A 19,449-nucleotide genomic window follows, 5' to 3' on the forward strand; every position below is an offset into this window, starting at 1 on the left:
TTATTTTTATTAATTAAGAGGACTACCGAATTCTAAACATTTTACAATAATCTGACCTATTGTTGGAAATTAAAAAGACTGCTTTGAGGTAAATTTCTACTCCAAATGGGAAAAAGATGTTGAATCGAATCCATCACTTCAAAGATAATGCCGTCAACTAAAATTACATTTTGGTCGTATACTACTGGGGAATTTAACAGTGTTCTGACCATATTGCAGTCCAGATTTAACAATGACAAAAGATAAGAACAACTTCCTTGCAACGTGTATCCTCTCCACACGGATCTTATTCCTCCTTGCTTGGTTATATCCATCAAAACGCCACCAATGCATGAGCCAAAAATTGTTCTGCGTTAAGCTTCGGACATGATGCAATCAATAGCTTGTTTGCAGATACCCGTCATTGTGGCCTCTGGTCCATAAACCTGGAACCACAACATCGCCACAATCGCACAACTCAATACAGAAAAAATAATTTGTATTTCAAGACTCCATTGAAAGCAGCCCAACTGTTTAGCTTTAAAATTCTCTAGCTTAAGCTTTAAGGTAAAGAACTAAGTTGCAAGATTTCAAAATTTAAATCATTCACTATAATAGTCTGATATATGATTAACCTAAGCATTTAGATTTAGTAACTACTCATTGGTCCCGGATTCTGATAACTAAAAGTCGCTTGTGAGAGCAGGTGAGCAAATTTATATCAAATTTTAAAGAGATCCCTAGAAAGATTTTCATCCTCATTCCTTACTTGAATTGGTACTCCCAATTCCTCCCCAATGCACGCATCTTTACCAAACCAGTCTGATAGTTTGGACCACCTCTTCTGACATAGATGTGGACTCGCGCTGCTTTAAGCTTTGATTCCTGTTGGAGTGATAGGGAAACAAACTCAACTTTCAAATTAACAAGTTGAAGCGTACTAAGGATACAACGAACATTAACATACCTTCTCTTTCAGCGCACGAATAATCCCACTGAATGTGGCAGCAACATCAGTGAAATTTGCAATGCCACCTCCAATAAGTAGGGCTCTCTTACGGCCATCAGGGTCTGCAGTAGCACACTGCAACAGTCATGGCTCATGAGCACAATCTTCACAAATGATGTAGTGATAAAGCCACTAGATGTGACCAATTAGAGAAATTTAAGCCTCAAGAAAGAAAAAGAATATATCAATTGGATATGTGAGTTTTACATCAATTACGACTCTTGCATACTGCAACACTTCCTCCTCTTTTGGTGCTCCACTATACTCAGCATAGTTACCAAGCTCTGATGCATAGCCTAAATCTCCAACCTAGTAACAACATGTATATTATTAACTTAGATAACATACTAAAGTATAAGTTCTTCAATAATCAATCACTGTTGGAGATGATCCTTTATTTACAATTTTAGCCAGAATTAAAATTAATCCATAAAATATGGAAGCTTACAGTATCAGCATAAATTACACTTGCACCACCTCCAGCTACCATTGTCCAGATGCGTCCTTTTGGGTTCAATACAGTAAATTTCAACGATGCACTTGTCTGTAATATGAAAAAGAAAAATTTAAGAATCTTTACACAGAAAAGTTCCACTTGCAAATATTATAACAGGGAAGCATGGATTTTACAGACATTGAGGTTAAAATATGTTAAAATAGGTTTTTTGTCTCAAATGTATAACCAACGTTTGAGTTAGAGTACCTAATTAATTTCTTTTCAAATTTGATATCTGGTAAATAAAATATTTGGATTTAATTTTTGTATGGTATGTGCTTTTCACTCTTACTATTCAACAGTTAATTAAATCAGTGTTGAAAAAATTATATCTATTAAGCAATTTCTCTCACACGTCATCTAACTATACATATATAAGTTATTATGATAAAAAAACAAGTTGAGAGATTAAAAGAAAATTTTAAAATATTTCAAAAATTAGTTAAAAGAGATAATGTAAATTACGAATTAAATAAAAAAATTCCAAAGACTTAAATCAAATTCTACAATTATTAAATGGTCAAATTAAAAAAAAAGTAATTTATTGATGGGTCAAAACAAAAAAAGTAATATATGAAAGATATAAAACTTATTTAAACCGAAAAAAAAAAAAAATACCTTATCATCCAATGAATGAATGAAGCTTTCTGTAGGGCTCAGAACTCTTCCAAAAGGCAATGGAAACTCTATATCTCCCCACCTGAAGGCATTAAGATAGATAGATTAGAAACAACTAGTTATAACATAATCACTAGATACTAATTTTCCATGACTTAAAATTTAAATATTGATTTCTTAACATAATATCAAAGATTATACTTGTTGAAGTTCTTGAATGCAGCAGTGTCATCCAATTCCCCTCTCATATCCAGTGGATATGGCTTTTCGTTCACCAGTGTAAATGGATTCATCTCAAGAAAACTGAAGTCCAGATCTATGGAAAAAAAAGATGGGGGTTAAAATAAGGTTAAATAGTGCATATAGGAATAGCAATGACAGTTAGCATTTTTTATGAGAGAAGTAAACACAAATGAATTCTATCTTGCACAAAACTGAGTATTTAGAATTTCCCCGTATCTTATATAAGTTAAATAGAGCAAACAATATTCATTATCATTCTCGACTAGTCATGCACAAGTTAGTGAGTTAAGATGGACGACTTAAAAGCACATGTTAAAGTTCTAAAGCATTTTCTAGTTCTACATTCCAGAATTCATATTTTGCTTTAGGTTCCAAAACCACGAGGCGATCAAGTAGTTTTCAAGCTTGCTTATGCCATACCTTGGAAGACAGCAAACACACCCAGTATGAAATCACCTATTGTCCCCCGAATCTGTAAATTAGAGTTAGAATAAGCATTTGTTAGACGCACAATGGAAAAAGGCTTCTACAAATAAAGAAATAGTGAATATTGATAAGCATTATACTAAAGAAAGAGAAGTTCAAACAAACTCTCAAAATCTTAATAATGATAGTGCAAAAGGTTAGAATCAAACGACACTAAACATATCACAAATCATGCAGTCACGTCTGTATCACTTTTTCAGCGAATGCAAAATCTAAACTACAGTTAGCGCGAAAGCAATTCTAGAGACTATATCTTTGAATGCTCAACATGATACAAACTCCAAGGCAAACACACAAGAAACTGAGAAATAAGGGAAGTGCCAAAATACTGACCTCCAAGGGAAGTGTAGCAATCAACGGTGCACATGCTTCCGGAGTCAACTGTTTTTCCGTTGGAAGGAATATAGTTTTAACCTGACAATCAACAGTCAACCTTCCCATCTCATCAGGGTTGCATTTGCAGAAAGGAAGCACAAACAAGGCATCATGCTAGACAAAGCAAGTAAAATAATAACACTAATTCAATTTAACTTAACCATAAGTCAATACCACCTTATCCCAATTCTCTTCAATATCAATGCCCCCGCATTCGGAGAAGCTGATGGTGGAGCCAAGCCTTTCAGAAACAATGGACAAATAATACTCTTGGTCATGAGGAACAAACGGTTCAACAATGAAAGTAGTTATAGGCGCCTTGCAACCTCCCATCTCAACCTACCAAACGTTCAATACAATAAAAAAGTTCAGGAAAGGAAGACCAAATGTTAAAACTTAATTGCACTTTTTCGCTCCCTTCCTTCATTGTTTCGCAAATTTAATTCCTCTAATTTTCTTTTAACAGATTTCGATTCCTACAAATTCATCTATCAACTTGACGTCCAATATTTAACAGAAATTCAGACGTGCAGTGTAACAGAGTGTCAGCTTTAGCATTTCCATCAGATAATATTGAATGTCAGGTTGGTAAGCGAAATTGTAGTACTAAAATAGCAGGAGAATGAAAAAGAACGTAGGCAACAAAAAGCCAAATAAGTGAAACGAACGTAACAGAGGAGAAAACTACAATTAAACAAAAATCAAAGTTGAAATGAGACAGAAAAAAGCAGGCATGAAGAGTTTTCATTTTGAGGAATGACCTCAACGCCAAGGCGTGCTTTGACGAACTCCGCGACTTCAGCTATGTCCAAATTGAGAGCCACTAAGCCACTCTTTCCGCGCTTCCCGAAGAGCATGTCCGGTTTCACGACCAACTTTATTGACGACAACCACGGATGGAGGTCTGTAAATTCAGCGAAGTCCGTTGACTGTGTGACCTGAGAAGAATCGAAGTTGGGAACAGACCTGTCAAATAAGTGATCGATTGAATTAAAACGAGGAGACAGCATGTGAATTATGGAAACCTGAGCAGAAAGGATGTCGAGGTCGATAGAGGCGAGACGTTTGAGGTGGTCCTTGAGAAGCCTCTTCGAGTGATACTCTCTGATCTTCTTCCTCGCCATTTTACGATCTCAAACGCAGATGAGGAATGCAGAGTACGTGCTCTGTTCTCTGTTCTCTGTTCTTTGTGCTCTGCTCTTTTATTATGCACTGTGGGAGCCAGAGAAGAACGAATAGGTAATTGCTTTCAACGCTACCAATTTTTTTAATCACGCGAAAATTACATAATTAGATATACTCCCAAATTATTATCTTTTTTGCAGTTTTAATAATATAAGAATTAAAAAGGTTACCCATTAAATTTGAAAAATATAATGATAAAACATGTTAAAAAAACTGTGAAAACAATAATTTGAGGGATAAAATATTTCTTATTTATTTATTTATTGTACTTTCGCTCGGGTGTTTTTCTGTTTTTATTGATCTCTGGACGGAGAGTAAAATGTGAATTACGAGATTGATTAACGAAAGAAAAGGGAAAGAATAAAACGGTCGCAGAATTGGTGTAGGATAAGGATGAGCATGATCATGTCGTGCGTGAATCGTCATGCTCGATTCTATTTTGTCATCTTCGCTCTGCACTCAACAATGGTGGCCATTCAACACATTATTTATCATTTGTGGGTTGGTGGACGGCGCAATTATTTTCTTAAGTAAGTAAAATTAGGTCAAGGTTTCAATTTAGATATGTTGTCATATCAGTCTGATTAAGCGTTTAATTTTTATTATACTTTTATGCACTTTCTTTTATTGAGGTTCGAATTAGGGAAGGGGACCATAAAAAAAGCATTATATATTAACATTTTCTAATTTTTGTCTATTGGTTAATTAAAAACTTCTTTCAAAGAAGGAGTGAAGTTGTTGTCATTTAAATCATAATGTAAATTTATTTTATTCCCTATCAGCTTATATATATGACAATATATAAAGGATTTCTCTTTTTTTGTCTACATTTCAAAATACCAATTTTACCATTTAAATTTAATAATTTATTAAATTTTTAAAAATTGACCGTTACTTTTTTACAAGTTTTTTATAAAATCGGCTATCTCTCCTTCTTCTCTTTTTTTATTTATTTATCAATGATTATTCTGTCATCTGTTCTGATATATTTCACTTTAATTTTAGTTTATATATTAACTTAATAACATTACAATATTATCACATACTGATATAATATCACGCATATTTTAAAAATACATATTTAAACATAATCAATCTTTAACTTCTATCTTGTGTTCCTTTGAGGTATGGATTTGGAAAGAATGTGAAGATGAATTTGTATGAATTTGAGTAGATGAATTTGTATGTTTTTTTGAGTGGATTTAAAGGATAAAATGAGTGGATTTGGAGATAAGTTATATGAAAATTAGTAAAAGATTTGATTGATGTGATATATAAAATATATTGTAAAAATAGATAGAATTATAAAGTTACCAAAATACCCTTGATGAAAAAAGATAATGATTTTGTAATTTGATGTTATAAAAATAATTACAAATGATTATTATGAATTAAAAAAATATATTAAAATTATATGAATTTTTTTAAAAAATTAAATTTTTATGAATGTAAAAAAATTTATACAATCAAATTTTAAAAAAAAGTTATACAATTAAATTTTAAACAAAATTATACAAAAAAATATATAAAAAGTAAAAAAAAGTAACACATTACGTAACCAGTGTTACTCTCCTCTTTGCACATACATCGGTTACGTAACCGATGCCATACACATAATGCACCGCACCGATTATGCAACTGGTGTGCATACCCTTGAATGCACCACCATTCCTCTGCCACATGTACGAGCTTCACCTCCTTCATCTTCGTCCGTAACCATAGCCCAACACCTCCTTTCACCATATTTTTAAAAGATAATAACCAAGATAAAGATTTTAAAAATACATAAATAACCTATTGAAGAGAAAAAAAAGTGAGAGAAAGATTGCTACAGAACATGGAAGAAGAGAGAAAATGTAAAAGAAACAAACACTCGTTTCGGAAATTTTTTACCAAAACGTATTTAATGAGTTCCAAAAAAACCTTTTACAAACATATTTTATGTATTGATATTTTGTAAAACTCCTTCTAGAAAGTATTTTATAAGTTTCCGAAATTTTATTCCAAAACACATTTCATATGTTTCGAAAATTCTGTCATGCAGAGAGAAATTTGTAAGAAGTTATAAGGTGCATAAAGAAATTTCTTGAGTTCCATATCCGGTCCACGACTAACTCCAAGATCAATCAATAAAATGGGCCTTCAATCTAGTCCAGTTCAAAAGTTGGGTCACGAGCCCAAATTACAGCCACGCATGTTTCTGTACCGAGAAGAGGTGTCGATAACCGAAAAAAAAAAGGGAAAGAACGGTGAAATTCAATCATAGTCGCAGTGCTTGCAGGGAAGGTGCTGTCACCGGGTTTCTTCTTGATGTATGAGAACACAAGCGAGGGTCTTCACCTTAGTTTAGTCCAACACATATAACTTCTTAATCGTGAGGTGCGCATCAGCCTCTGCGTCTCCGATCCGAATCCGCAACTCGGTGAGTCACTCTCTCTCGATCTCGTTTTCAACTGCTGCTGCTTCTTCTTCTTCCCTTTCCTCCTTTTATTGATCTGTCACAATCGAGAAAGCTCCACCACTTAAATCCAAATCATCAAACTATTCCTCTCACAACCCTAACACTTCTATTCGCGCATCCCTTAATTCTTAGTTAAACTAATCGTATGTAATGCTTAATTCTCGTTCATGCCACTACTCATGCTATTTTCAATGTATTCAGCTCTAGCTGCCTGTGCCAAAGTTAACCTAACTGCTTCCGATTCTCTTATAATCATTGTTGATTTGAACTGTGTTGCATGTGGTTACTTTTTATGTATTAAACGTTGCGTGCATCTCGTTGCTTTCTTTTCACAGGCTTGGTGATGGAACAGAGGTTTTAAGTTTTAATTGAATTAGAGCGAAGTGATTTGAATTGTTTTGTAATAACCTATGGGGACTGAAAATCCTGGTCGTCCAACCTTTCCTTCAAGGCCTTCTCCACCTCCTTTTCCTGCTGCACAGACAGTGACACCCTTTTCATCAACCGGTTCCGTGGTTGGATCAGAGCCTCCTCCTTTTCGGCCCGCTCCTCCGGCTCCTTCGCAAGCCGCCACTCCATTTTCCTCAGCAGGACCTGCTGCAGCTAGACCAGGGGCACCCAGTTTTAGACCTGCACCACCAGGGAGGTTTAATGATCCTTCAGTGCCTCCTCCTCCTCAACCATCCAATGCCCCGCCGGCTGCTGGACCCTTTCAGCAGTTTCCGGCACCTCCCTTCCCCCGTCAATGCAGCCACGTGGACCTCCGCCGTCTATGGGACAACCATCCATTCAATCTTCTGCACCTAATCTAGCACCGCCGTTTCACACGTCTCTTCCAGCTCAGCCACAGATGCCTTTTGTCCCAATGGGCTCTCCCCCACCTCAAGGTGCTGCTCCTGCGCATATGGGTTCAAATGTTCCTCCGCGTACATTTCAGCCGTCTTTTCCTGGGTACCCGAGTAAGCAGACTGGTCCTGAAATGCAAGGTCCACCCATGCCTTCCGCTTTCCCTGCTAATCAAGGAAATTTTGGGACTGTTCCACCTGCTGGAGCTTCTCCTTTTTTGTCACATCAAGGAGGTTATGTTCCATCACCCCAAGTGGCTCCTCCGCCTGGTATCCAGTCAATGCAGCAGCAACCTGGATCTATGCCCCATATAGGTGGTGTTCAGGGCTTGGCAGAAGACTTCAATGCCCTCACAATGCAAACTCGTCCCGGAACAATGGATCCATTATTTGACCCCAAGGAACTTCCAAGGCCATTGGAAGGTGATATTGAGCCAAAGAATTTGGTTGACATGTATCCCATGAACTGCAATCCCCGGTTTCTACGACTCACGACCAGTGCCGTACCAAGCTCCCAGTCCTTGGCTTCTAGGTGGCACCTTCCACTTGGAGCAGTTGTATCTCCGCTTGCTGAACCTCCTGATGGGGTTAGTGCTTCTTTACCCTGTTGTACGAAAGAAACATAATGGTCATTTTATTTGCTTGCAAGTATTCACTGTTCTTTGTTTTCAGGAAGAGGTGCCTATAGTTAACTTTGCCCCAGCTAGTGTTGTTCGCTGCAGAAGATGTCGCACATACGTGAATCCTTATATGACATTTACGGAAGCAGGAAGAAAGTTCCGTTGCAACGTTTGTACCTTGCTTAACGATGGTACTTTTTATTTTCATAACCTCATCCCTTACATTTGAAAAATAAAATGTCAAAATTAGAAAATAGTTGGAGTTTGATCTTAATTCAAGTACTTTGGCCTGAACACATTTATCCGCAGAAAAGGTTTTCTCGGTGGCTCTGAAAATTCTTTAATTTCTGCCAGTATCACTTGCATTATTTGGATGTGCCCATTGGTGTATTTCATAATAGAATGCACATACTTCACTTGCTCTCTGGTTTTTCCGACTCTACATATTGATGTCAGTTGTGCTGTGTTTATTACTATCATTATAAATATACAGTAACTATTTATGATGTACAGGTAACCCACTTGCATGATTAAAAATTTCTGTGAAGAAAATTACTTGTTTTGAAAAATAAATAATATCATGCATATTGTTATTGGTTGTATAGTATCTTTCTAATGATGTTAATATATTGAGTGTTATGTACAGTTCCTAGTGAATATTATGCACAACTAGATGCCACTGGAAAAAGAGTTGATATAAATCAACGGCCTGAGCTTACAAAGGGGACTGTAGAATTTGTTGCCCCTGCTGAGTATATGGTGCGGCCTCCTATGCCACCAGTGTATTTCTTCCTCATTGATGTTTCCATATCTGCAGTTAGAAGTGGCATGATTGAGGTAATTACATTAGTTCTGGCTCAATGTGCAACTCGTACTGCACTTTGATAAAGCTTACACTGGTTTATTTATTTTTATGGAAAAATAATAAATCATTCTATTGGGTGATATATGGCCTTACTTTTATGTGTTAAATGAGTCAGGATTAGTACATGATTCATATAACACTGATTCCAGTTATGAAGAAGAAAATAGTTATCCTATAATGTACTTGCATTAAATTAGTTTATTTAAATGAGAATATTCTAGTCTCACTTGAAAACTTATGAATGCGGTTTTCATTTTCACTAAAATTAATGTCATATCTTTGAAATGATTGTTCAATTCTGTTTCCTTTTAGTGACTATTGACTGCTGAAACACAATAATTGTTTGAGTTTATTTCTTACGTATAGTCGAGGGTTGCTTGTTTGCCTTCACATATTATGTTTTATGAGCATGCATGAGTAATTTGTTCATGATTACTTTTTGTATAGAATGGATTTTGAATGAATTTCTTTTATATGAACGAGTTTCTTTTGGATGTTGCGACCACCGAATCGTCCTATATTATATATAAAGTGCAAGTGTAGAAAATGAAATTTTCCTAGAAGTAACATTTAGTCATTTACTTCTTCACAAACATTTTCCCGGGCAACTTTGGGTTGTAAGATGCATTTTTCGTTTGAGGTTACTTAATAACCAATTCATCCCAAGTTCCAACTATCTTTGGGGTGTTGTAGTGCACTTTATTTTGACCGCTGATGTTACTGTTCTAACTGCAGGTTGTGGCCAATACAATCAAGTCGTGCTTGGATGAGCTTCCCGGCTTTCCACGTACGCAAATCGGGTTTGCAACTTTTGACAGCACAATACATTTTTATAACATGAAGGTTTGCCATATTGTTTGTATTACTATAGTGAATAATATATGTCTGCCCTGCGCTGACCATCCCTCTTTCCCCTCAACCAACACCCAACTGCTCTTCCCCCTAATTCACTTTGTACTGATTATTCGTGTTTCATGCTTCTGCAGTCTTCCCTGACTCAACCACAGATGTTGGTAGTGTCAGATCTGGATGATATATTTATTCCGCTGCCAGATGATCTTCTTGTTAATTTGTCTGAATCAAGAAGTGTGGTAGAAGCCTTCCTAGATAGTTTGCCAACCATGTTCCATGACAATGTTAACTTGGAATCAGCTTTTGGTCCTGCTCTTAAGGCTGCATTCATGGTTATGGTATGTTTGTCCGTTTTCAACTTTTGGTGGTAATTTTCATACCATAATAGCTTTTGCTAGCTTTTTCTTTAACAATAGTGAACTTAGTCATTGGATAAAAAATTGGTATTAATTGACTCTAAGATTCATATACCTACGTGAAGTTTAAGACGTCAATATTCAATGTAGAAAATGAGAGGATAGGCGATATTGAATGTTTCCAATGCAAACCTATTTTTCTTGAAAGAAAAACCGTCAATACTAACGAGGAGAAATATTAGTATGTGCTTGAATATTTTTTAACTAATGCTAATGTAGATCTATCCTCCTAGATAATTTAATATATGTTAGAAGTCTTACATCGATTAGACATAAGACGAATTTATAGTTTATAAGTGGATGTAAATCTTATCTTACAAGCTGGTTTTGTAGGGTTGTATTAGGCTTAAAGTCCACTTAACATGGTATCAGAGCCATAGTTTAAAGCCTATACTAGCGAGATTCGTGTTTGTTGGACATATAGTTCCATCGGTTATCGGACCACCCATTAATGTTCAGTCTCACGCTCAAGATGTATATACCTCGGTGTGAGGGGGTGTGTTGGAAGTCCCACATTAACTAAAGATAAAGTGAGTTTATAGTATAAAAGTGGGCGCAAACCTCATCTTACAAACCCATTTTGTAAGGTTGAGTTAAGCTTAAAGTCCACTTATTAACAATATATATAAAGAATTATGGTAGGAATTGGGTAAGACATGTGCTAGGTAATTCACATTTCTTTGGATTCTAGTAGGGGGTTCTTAATCTAATTTCAGGGACAAAAAAACAAAATAGTCATGATATTTAAAACTGGATCCCAATTTATGAAATTGTGATACTTGCATGGGTGTATTTAGTGTCAATTATGAAGTTCCAATTTTTGTCAGCATTAAGTTTCTTTGACTCAAGTTAATCATTTATTTATGTTGTATTTAATACATACTCAAGGCTAATGATGTTGTGTTGTCCGTGAAAACAAAACTTGCCTAGTGATAAAGCGTCTGTTGTTTATACACACTTTATAATTTATAATTGATTAGTTATGTTAAAACAACCAAGTGCAGACCACCCAAATGTGGCATATCTCAATATTTAATGTTTTGCTCAATTCCTACTCCAAGCATTGCTGGGCACACTAAATTACGAGAAGGTTACTTAATAAATAAAATGGAACAGCGAGAAACAATTTAAATTCTTTGCAAAATGGCGGGCCTTTTGTTAGCTAAATATAAGAGAATGCTGTCCATTGAGAACTAATTGAATTTTCGGTACATTTTTTCCTATGCATTTAACACTGTCACTTATATGTTACTTTGTTGTGCTTTTTTCATACTTCTCTATGCAGAGTCAACTTGGAGGGAAATTGTTAATATTTCAAAACTCACTCCCATCTCTTGGTGTTGGCCGTTTGAAGTTACGTGGAGATGATTCTCGTGTTTACGGGACTGACAAAGAACATGGACTGAGACTGCCAGAAGATCCATTTTATAAACAAATGGCTGCTGAGTTTTCCAAGTACCAAATCTCAGCAAATGTTTATGTATTCAGTGATAAATACACAGATGTTGCCTCCTTGGGTAATTTTTTACATTTTCTTCTGAATTATGCGATATTTTGATTCTCTTGAAAAGTGCCTTGCCTTTCTATTTGGATTGGAAGACTTCTGATCGATAAATCTAATAGATGATTCTTTATTGTTAGAAAAATGTTTTGTGATGTCTTGATCCCTTGATTTTATGGGCTTTTACGAAGTATGTCAAAATTTTCTTTGCTCTATAACAATCTTGCCAGTTAACAACTCCGATTACCTTGTATTGCACATAAATGGTCCACTCTTGATACATGACATCATAGCTTTCATATCCAGTTAAGAGTTATACAGAGTTAGTTCATCACTTTATTTTTGTCATTGAATAATCCTAAATTAATGAGTGCCATATTTTCCCTTGATGGTGGTGTTATTAAAGATGCACAAGATTGAACGATTGCTGTATTTTCCCTTGATGTGTTGTGATTATAGATGTGTGGAATATGGAAATGTGCGGTTTTCTATGGATGTATTTTCAAAAAAGCACTATCGTGTAAGTGCTTAGAAGAAATTAGTAAATTCTGCATTGATGTGTAGTTATTATGTAAATAGCACCCACCCCTCCCCCAAAATAAGCTTAATTAAGTTTTAAGTCTCTTATAAATTTAAGTATTTTCAATTGAGTTCTTATTAAATTTTGTTTTATTGAGTACTTAAAATTTTTATATTTTTCAATTAAGTCATTGCTGTCTATTTTTTTAATTAACTGTTATCTTGTTCCATTATTTTGCTTATTTGTGTCCATGTGTTAATAAATGTGAAATTATGTAGCTAATATAAATTGATATCGTTGTTAATGTAAAACGACAAGTGATTTTTGTTGCTTTCATTGAAAATGTGTTCAATGACGAGGTTGTCATGCTTCTTCTCGATGACTTCCACGTTATCAACTACACTGATAAAGGGATTGTTGCTGTCAGCTACACTGATAAAGGGATTGTCATCATCACCTACATTGATAGTAGTGACCGCTTTAGTCATTGAGGAAAATGACAACCTTATTATCCTAGTTTTTAATGAAAACAATAAAAGTCACTTCTTGTTCTACACTAATGTCAATATTGTTATATATGAACTATAAAACCTCACATCACTAAATTAACAGGAAAATTAAACAGCAAATTCAATTAAAAAATATTAAAATTTCAAAAAATATAATAAGAACTTAATTGAAAATATCCAAGTTTATGAGGGACAACTTAATTAAGTCAAAAGATATAATAGATTTTATTCTCTCCTAGGCTTAGATGTGTTCTTTTAAGCTCTTATTTTTTTGGCATGCTAATGATCCTATACTTGAGAAAGTGAATTATATTTATAATTTGCTGGCTATTTAGGAACTCTGGCAAAATATACTGCTGGTCAAGTGTATTTCTATCCAGCTTTCCAATCAGCTATTCATGGGGATAAATTGAGACATGAATTAAAGAGAGACCTTACCAGAGAAACTGCATGGGAAGCTGTAATGCGTATTAGATGTGCAAAAGGTCTGTGCCTCCATTATGTCTTGAAAATATTTTCCTTCATTGCCTCCTTTTGTCTATTTTCTGTTTCACGCAACTTATATCTAGTATGATGGGCATGAAAGTGCTGATAATTACCTGTGTTTGTTTATAGGTGTTCGCTTCACAACTTATCATGGAAACTTTATGCTACGGTCCACTGATTTGTTAGCACTTCCAGCTGTAGATTGTGATAAAGCCTTTGCTATGCAGTTATCACTTGAAGAGACATTATTGACAACTCAGACAATGTATTTCCAAGTTGCATTGCTGTATCCTTACTTTGATAATTCTTGAGATGAGTTCTAGGGCCAGTTTGTTTAAAGATTAAAATAATCTGGTGATTATTTTTTGTAGAGATTTGAAGAAAGGCAGAGTCTAATTTATGCTTGTTTACAATCATAGGAATATTCTTTTTAAAGTAGTTGATTTTATGAGAAGCTTCAAATTGCTTCTGTTTTTAATCCGATTTTAATTTCTTTTGAACTTCTCATTATTTTAAAAACTGGAATAAACTCCTGAAAAACTAAAAGAAGTGATTATTTTGAGAAAAGAAAAACTGTAACAAATGGATCCCTAGTATGTACACTGGTTTTATTATTAATCATGATTTTTAATCTAATGTTTATGGTTCTATATTGCTATATCTTAATGTAAGAATATTTATCATTTGAAAAGTATTATAAAGAAGCATAAATTGAGATTTCACTTTTATCTTGTCAGTTGACTGCCTAATGCTATCCTCTTTTATTCATTCTTGTACATTGGCCATTTATGTTACTTGTCGGAATTGTTGTTTTCTTGGTGCATTTAACATTAAGAGATTCGTTCCCTTTTTTTTTTGCATTGAAATATTAAGTTATTCTTTCTTTCAAGACATTACTCTCCATTTGAGATGCTGTGCTTAGACATTCATTTATACTTTTGAAGAGTTTATTTCCTTCCGAAATATAAAAAACTTCCTCCATGGTAATTCTATTCTTTTCACTTTTGATAGTTCATTCAACTCATTGTATCATGCTTTGTTTTACTATTTCTTCTTCACTGTTTAACATTTATTGGGATGTCTGTTATGCTAGATATTCATTTTTTGTCAGAATGTTTAGGATGTAAAATGTTTTCTAAGCAAGTTGCATCCCTAACAACAAAATAGATATACTGCATCTTGCGGGGAAAGACGAATAAGAGTACACACAATGGCAGTTCCAGTAGTTACGGAGTTGGCAGATATCTATCGTTTGGCTGATACTGGTGCTATTGTATCGCTGTTAAGTAGGCTAGGTAAATTAATTTGTCTTCTGGTCTTGTGACATGTATATTATGGATGATAGCTGCTTGTTGTCTTCTATAACAGTGCCTTTATAATTGCAGCAATTGAGAAAACATTATCCCAAAAACTGGAAGATGCACGGACTGCTGTTCAACTAAGAATTGTGAAATCCCTTAGGGAATATCGGAATCTTTATTCTGTGCAACATCGCTTGGCCAACAGAATGATATATCCCGAGTCTCTAAAGTTCCTAATTTTATATGGATTAGCCCTGTGTAGATCAACAGCTCTACGTGGAGGATATGGTGATGTTCCACTGGATGAACGATGTGCGGCAGGACACATAATGATGACTGTATCAATAAAAGTACTGTTGAAACTTCTCTATCCTAGTTTGATTCGACTTGATGAATATCTTATGAAGGTATACATTACTTACCTTGAAATGTTACAAATAATATGGTTCAGCTGTAAAATGCATGAGTTATTTCTTCTTGTTTCAGGCATCTGTGCAGGCTGATGACTTAAAAAGTGTTGAGAGAAGGTTACCTTTGACAGGGGAGAGCTTGGATTCTAGGGGCCTTTATTTATATGATGACGGCTTCCGGTTCATTATATGGTTTGGTAGGGTGATTTCACCGGACATAGCCAAAAATTTACTTGGGCCAGACTTTGCGGCAGAATTATCGAAGGTATCGTGTATTCCTGCCATACAAAAATAGGTTCATAGTTTCAAGGCAAAGGAGAATTTATTATAGGTTGTCACCTTAAGCAGCTAGTTATCATTTCAATCTCTAGTTCAAATTGGGTTGTTTGTTTTGTGGTTTTTATTTTAAGTAAAATCATTATATGTTCTTTCCCTTGTTCCACCCTGTGTGTGTACAATATTGACCAATAAGTTATTGTCATGTTGATCTTGCATGCGTGTAGTCAAATGACATTGAACCATGTGGCTGACCTCATCTAATAGAATATGGTTTTTGTTGTAGTTTATCTTATATGCCAATTTTATCTTTCGTATTTTTTGTGTTACAATAGGAAAAGGCATATTGTACGTTAGCCATGAGATTTCAATTAAGTATAAAATAAGTATGAAATGCTATGATATGAGCAATCATCTTCATGATAAAATACTTAATTCAATGGTCAAATGGTGTGAAAAATTCATTGACAATAGCACAGTGATAGATGTGAAGCGGTGCAGTTTTTGAATAGTCTCTGCAGTTGCAATCGTGGTGGTAATAGCAGCCGTTTGTGGCACTACAGGGAGCCATTTTGAAATCCCATTTTACCCTAAACGCTGTCACTTTTGATGATTTCTTGGGGCAGCCTTTTCAAAACGAAAAAAAAAAAAAATAGATAAAACCTAATTCGAAGTAGTTTGCCATGATCCTCACCTATATACCCTTCTACGGGTTCTGAACTTGTCTTATCTGACCAGTATACTGAATCACCTCTGTTTTTTTCTCCTTGCAATGGCCATGTCATCGCTAGGACTGGTTTGAATAAGTCCCGTCTTCCTTCCTCAACCTACTCTTGTGCACTGGTGAAGCCCACAGATGAAAACATAGACCACATGCCGAAGGAAAGTTTGAAACATGTTAACGAGTCATAGAAGTAGTGTGACCTGTGACCTTTTTTTTTTTGTCTCTAGTCTTACATCTGTTTTCTTATTAACGAGTCATAGAAGTAGTGTGACCTTTTTTTTTTGTCTCTTAAACAAATGCATTTCTAGTCTATTTTATTGCTTTTTACTTGTATGCTTGCTTAAGATTGTGATCTGACTTTTTATCGTTATATATAAACAAATATGTCATCAATTTCGACTTTGTTTTTGTATTCGTTTTAACATTTATATGTACATGGTATGGATTTTTTTATTTAATTTGGTTAAAACATTTTAAATAGTAGCAGTTCTGCTGTAACATTTGTTGCGGTTGTAATATTTTCTTTTTGTTGCATCGATATTTATGGATATTATTCTTAACTCCTTGTATGGCCAATTCATAGCATCAAATCATAGTAGAGTAATTTTATTTTGTCTTCCTCTTTCATTTACCTAGTAAAAAAAATCTGGTTTTGGTTTGCCTTGTTTGTTTTAACAGACTACACTCAGTGAGCATGACAATGAAATGTCAAGGAGATTGATGAAGTTACTTGAGAAGTTGAGAAATACAGATCGTGCTTATTACCAGTTATGCCACCTTGTGAGGCAAGGTGAACAGCCCAAAGAAGGATTCCTCTTTCTTTCAAACCTTGTTGAGGACCAGATGGGTGGTAACAGTGGGTACGCTGAATGGATGTTACAAATATCCCGGCAAGTGCAGCAATCATAATATTTAGGTATGGCTTATATTCCCTTTTAGAGAAAAGTTTAGTTAAATCTTGTGGTTTTAGAGGTTATCAATCGACTCTAAATTTTACCATATGAATGACTGACTACTGTAGTATTATTATCCTTGAAAAACTGATTTTTAGTGCCTTGAAGGCAGAGCTTATGTTTTAAATCTCTATATAGAGTGATCTGAATATAATCACTTACCAACTTTATATGCTGATTCCCTCTTTTGGCAGCTTCCCTGGCTATATAAACAGTTTTTAAAAGACGGGTTTTATTATTTGTCTCGCAAGTGAGGACCATTTCTTTCTGCATTGGAAATATATTGAATCTATCCGTTCCGGTGACAAGCATCCTTGACCTGGATAAATTGATCGTGATTTGTGAGTAAGGTGCTTTTGGGAGATTGTTGATTCATCCTGAGATGTATCGATTAGGTTAAACTCTACCACAGATTGAATTTAAACATGTTTTCATGTGATAGAGAGAAAGGGAGATTTTTTTGTTTTTGTTATTTTTACCTTGTGAGATATATTGTCATTTTGTGTCTTAAATTTCCTTTTGTCGTAATCTTATGGTTGATTCTTTCATTGTAGAAAAAGAAAGTAGATACAGAACTGAGAAGAGATGGCATGTCAAATCAGTCTTGCGAAATCTTAAATTTTGATTATTGACAATTATTACTTATTCTGATATGTAGTGTTGAAACATTTTTCTTCAAAATTTCTATATTTTTGGTACATAAAATTTTAGGGAAAGAGATCGTGCCTCTGGGCACTAGCATACAATTTACATCTACACTTAGTGGACACTTCATTTTGCAACATGTAGGTAACAAAAATTTATCTTACAATGTTTTTAAATTTTCATAAGTTATACTATTGTAATTTATGCAAACATAATTCTATGGTTTACCTTCTTCATAACTTTTTATATGTTAATATTTGTGATACATACGTCGATAGATTATTAATCATTCTTTCCTCCATGGACGGGAGGGTATCTACGACACAATTGGAAGATAAGATCATTATTATTTTAGATCATAATATTATTTGATCGTTATTTGGTCGTTCAATGTTGATTTTGCACTGAATAACAGTCGCTCGGTGCCCGGGAGTGATACTGGACGAAACATCATTCTACCACCTAAAGGTTTTTATGTTAAATTTATTTAAATTTTTTAAAAAATATAATTTTAAACGTATATTTAATTAAGTTGTAAGTATTTATAAGTTTACTTATAACTGGGTGTTTATTAAAAAAATAGTTTATTAAGTATTTAAAATTTGTATATCTTTTAATTTAGTTCTTGTTGTCTTGTCATTTTACTTATTTACATTTATTAAGAGACGTGCCCTGACTATCAACAGTTAAGAGTTTACAAACTAATTTGACCAATACCCAAGTGTGTTTGATAAGATACTTCAAAGTATTTTATTTTAGTACATTTTTAACTTATAAGTTATAAATTATTCAACTACTTTATTGCTAGTAACTTATTTATTTATTTTTCATTACCATTCCTTATATTTTTATAATTTTTTACTCCCCCTAATTTATTTTTGCATATTATTTCTTATTTTCAATGTTACAAAAATAATTACTTATTACTCTAATTTTAGCATTTGTTAATTTATTTTTTTAATTTTTTTATGTAATTCAAATTAAATAAAAATTTAACATTCCAAATTAAAATAATTAACATGTTATTAGATAATATGATGCTATGTGAAAATTCCACACATTACAAATTATACAAAAAAAAAACTCATCGTAGTATTAGTTTAAATTGTTAAATAATAAAATTAAAAATTAAAAAAATAATAATTAATCAATACTAATTAAATCAAATAGTTAAAATAAAATTATTTCTCCTATTAAAAAAATCACATAAAAGTTCTAAAAATAAATACAAACACTAAAAAATAAGAAATTATATATATATATATATATATATATATATATATATATAATATTTTTGTCTAAAAAATAAACTTTTATTTTGTTTTATTTATACAATATTTGATTAAGTGACATTTTTTTTTTTTAAATTAAGTGACATTCATACTACATGAGTCTTATTGAAATTTGTGTATATATAGTATAGTATTTACATACTATATCGATTTTATATATTAAGTATAACTTATAACACTATTTCTTTTAGAACCAATGTGGTATATGAATATCACAATGATTATTATATTTATAATAAGAAACACTTTTTGTTTTTTAATCATTACTTTCACCAAAACCTTGAGCTTTTTAAGAAATTCAACATCCACCATGAGTCTACTCTTGTGAGACTCTCTAGCACCTTAGTCATCTCATAATCCACCATTTAAGGTAAGGTTGACT

The 19,449-nt window shown here is 33.7% G+C and overlaps 2 protein-coding genes across 4 annotated transcripts; one reads left to right on the top strand and one right to left on the bottom strand.

The window, feature by feature from the left end:
• Positions 1-67: 67 nt before the first annotated feature.
• LOC114193523 (ATP-citrate synthase alpha chain protein 2) lies at positions 68-4,480 on the bottom strand. 3 transcript variants are annotated; one of them, XM_028083365.1, is made up of 12 exons: positions 4,232-4,480; positions 3,968-4,144; positions 3,384-3,545; positions 3,165-3,245; positions 2,766-2,817; positions 2,304-2,418; positions 2,103-2,184; positions 1,437-1,532; positions 1,196-1,297; positions 947-1,063; positions 749-864; positions 68-425 (listed from the first exon to the last, which is right to left on the bottom strand). In XM_028083365.1, exons 1-12 carry the CDS (start codon positions 4,328-4,330, stop codon positions 401-403), a joined length of 1,224 nt encoding a protein of 407 aa, XP_027939166.1. In that variant the 5' UTR covers positions 4,331-4,480; the 3' UTR covers positions 68-400. The 3 variants fall into 3 exon arrangements, with proteins under 3 accessions (XP_027939166.1, XP_027939159.1, XP_027939173.1); XM_028083358.1 differs by having other exon boundaries at positions 3,968-4,445; XM_028083372.1 differs by lacking the exons at positions 68-425; positions 749-864 and having other exon boundaries at positions 943-1,050.
• A 2,116-nt stretch (positions 4,481-6,596) lies between these two features.
• Positions 6,597-17,765, top strand: LOC114164349 (protein transport protein Sec24-like At3g07100). Its single transcript, XM_028048990.1, is given in 15 exon segments — positions 6,597-6,813; positions 7,188-7,544; positions 7,547-8,284; positions 8,370-8,508; positions 8,964-9,154; positions 9,918-10,025; positions 10,169-10,372; positions 11,736-11,967; positions 13,316-13,465; positions 13,596-13,752; positions 14,634-14,761; positions 14,852-15,174; positions 15,254-15,442; positions 16,856-17,093; positions 17,325-17,765. Coding segments are annotated over 13 exon segments (3,072 nt in total). The 5' UTR covers positions 6,597-6,813; positions 7,188-7,262; the 3' UTR covers positions 17,087-17,093; positions 17,325-17,765.
• The last annotated feature ends 1,684 nt before the right edge of the window (positions 17,766-19,449 follow it).

This window comes from Vigna unguiculata, chromosome 1, assembly GCF_004118075.2.
Source record: "Vigna unguiculata cultivar IT97K-499-35 chromosome 1, ASM411807v1, whole genome shotgun sequence".
Lineage (NCBI taxonomy): Eukaryota > Viridiplantae > Streptophyta > Magnoliopsida > Fabales > Fabaceae > Vigna > Vigna unguiculata.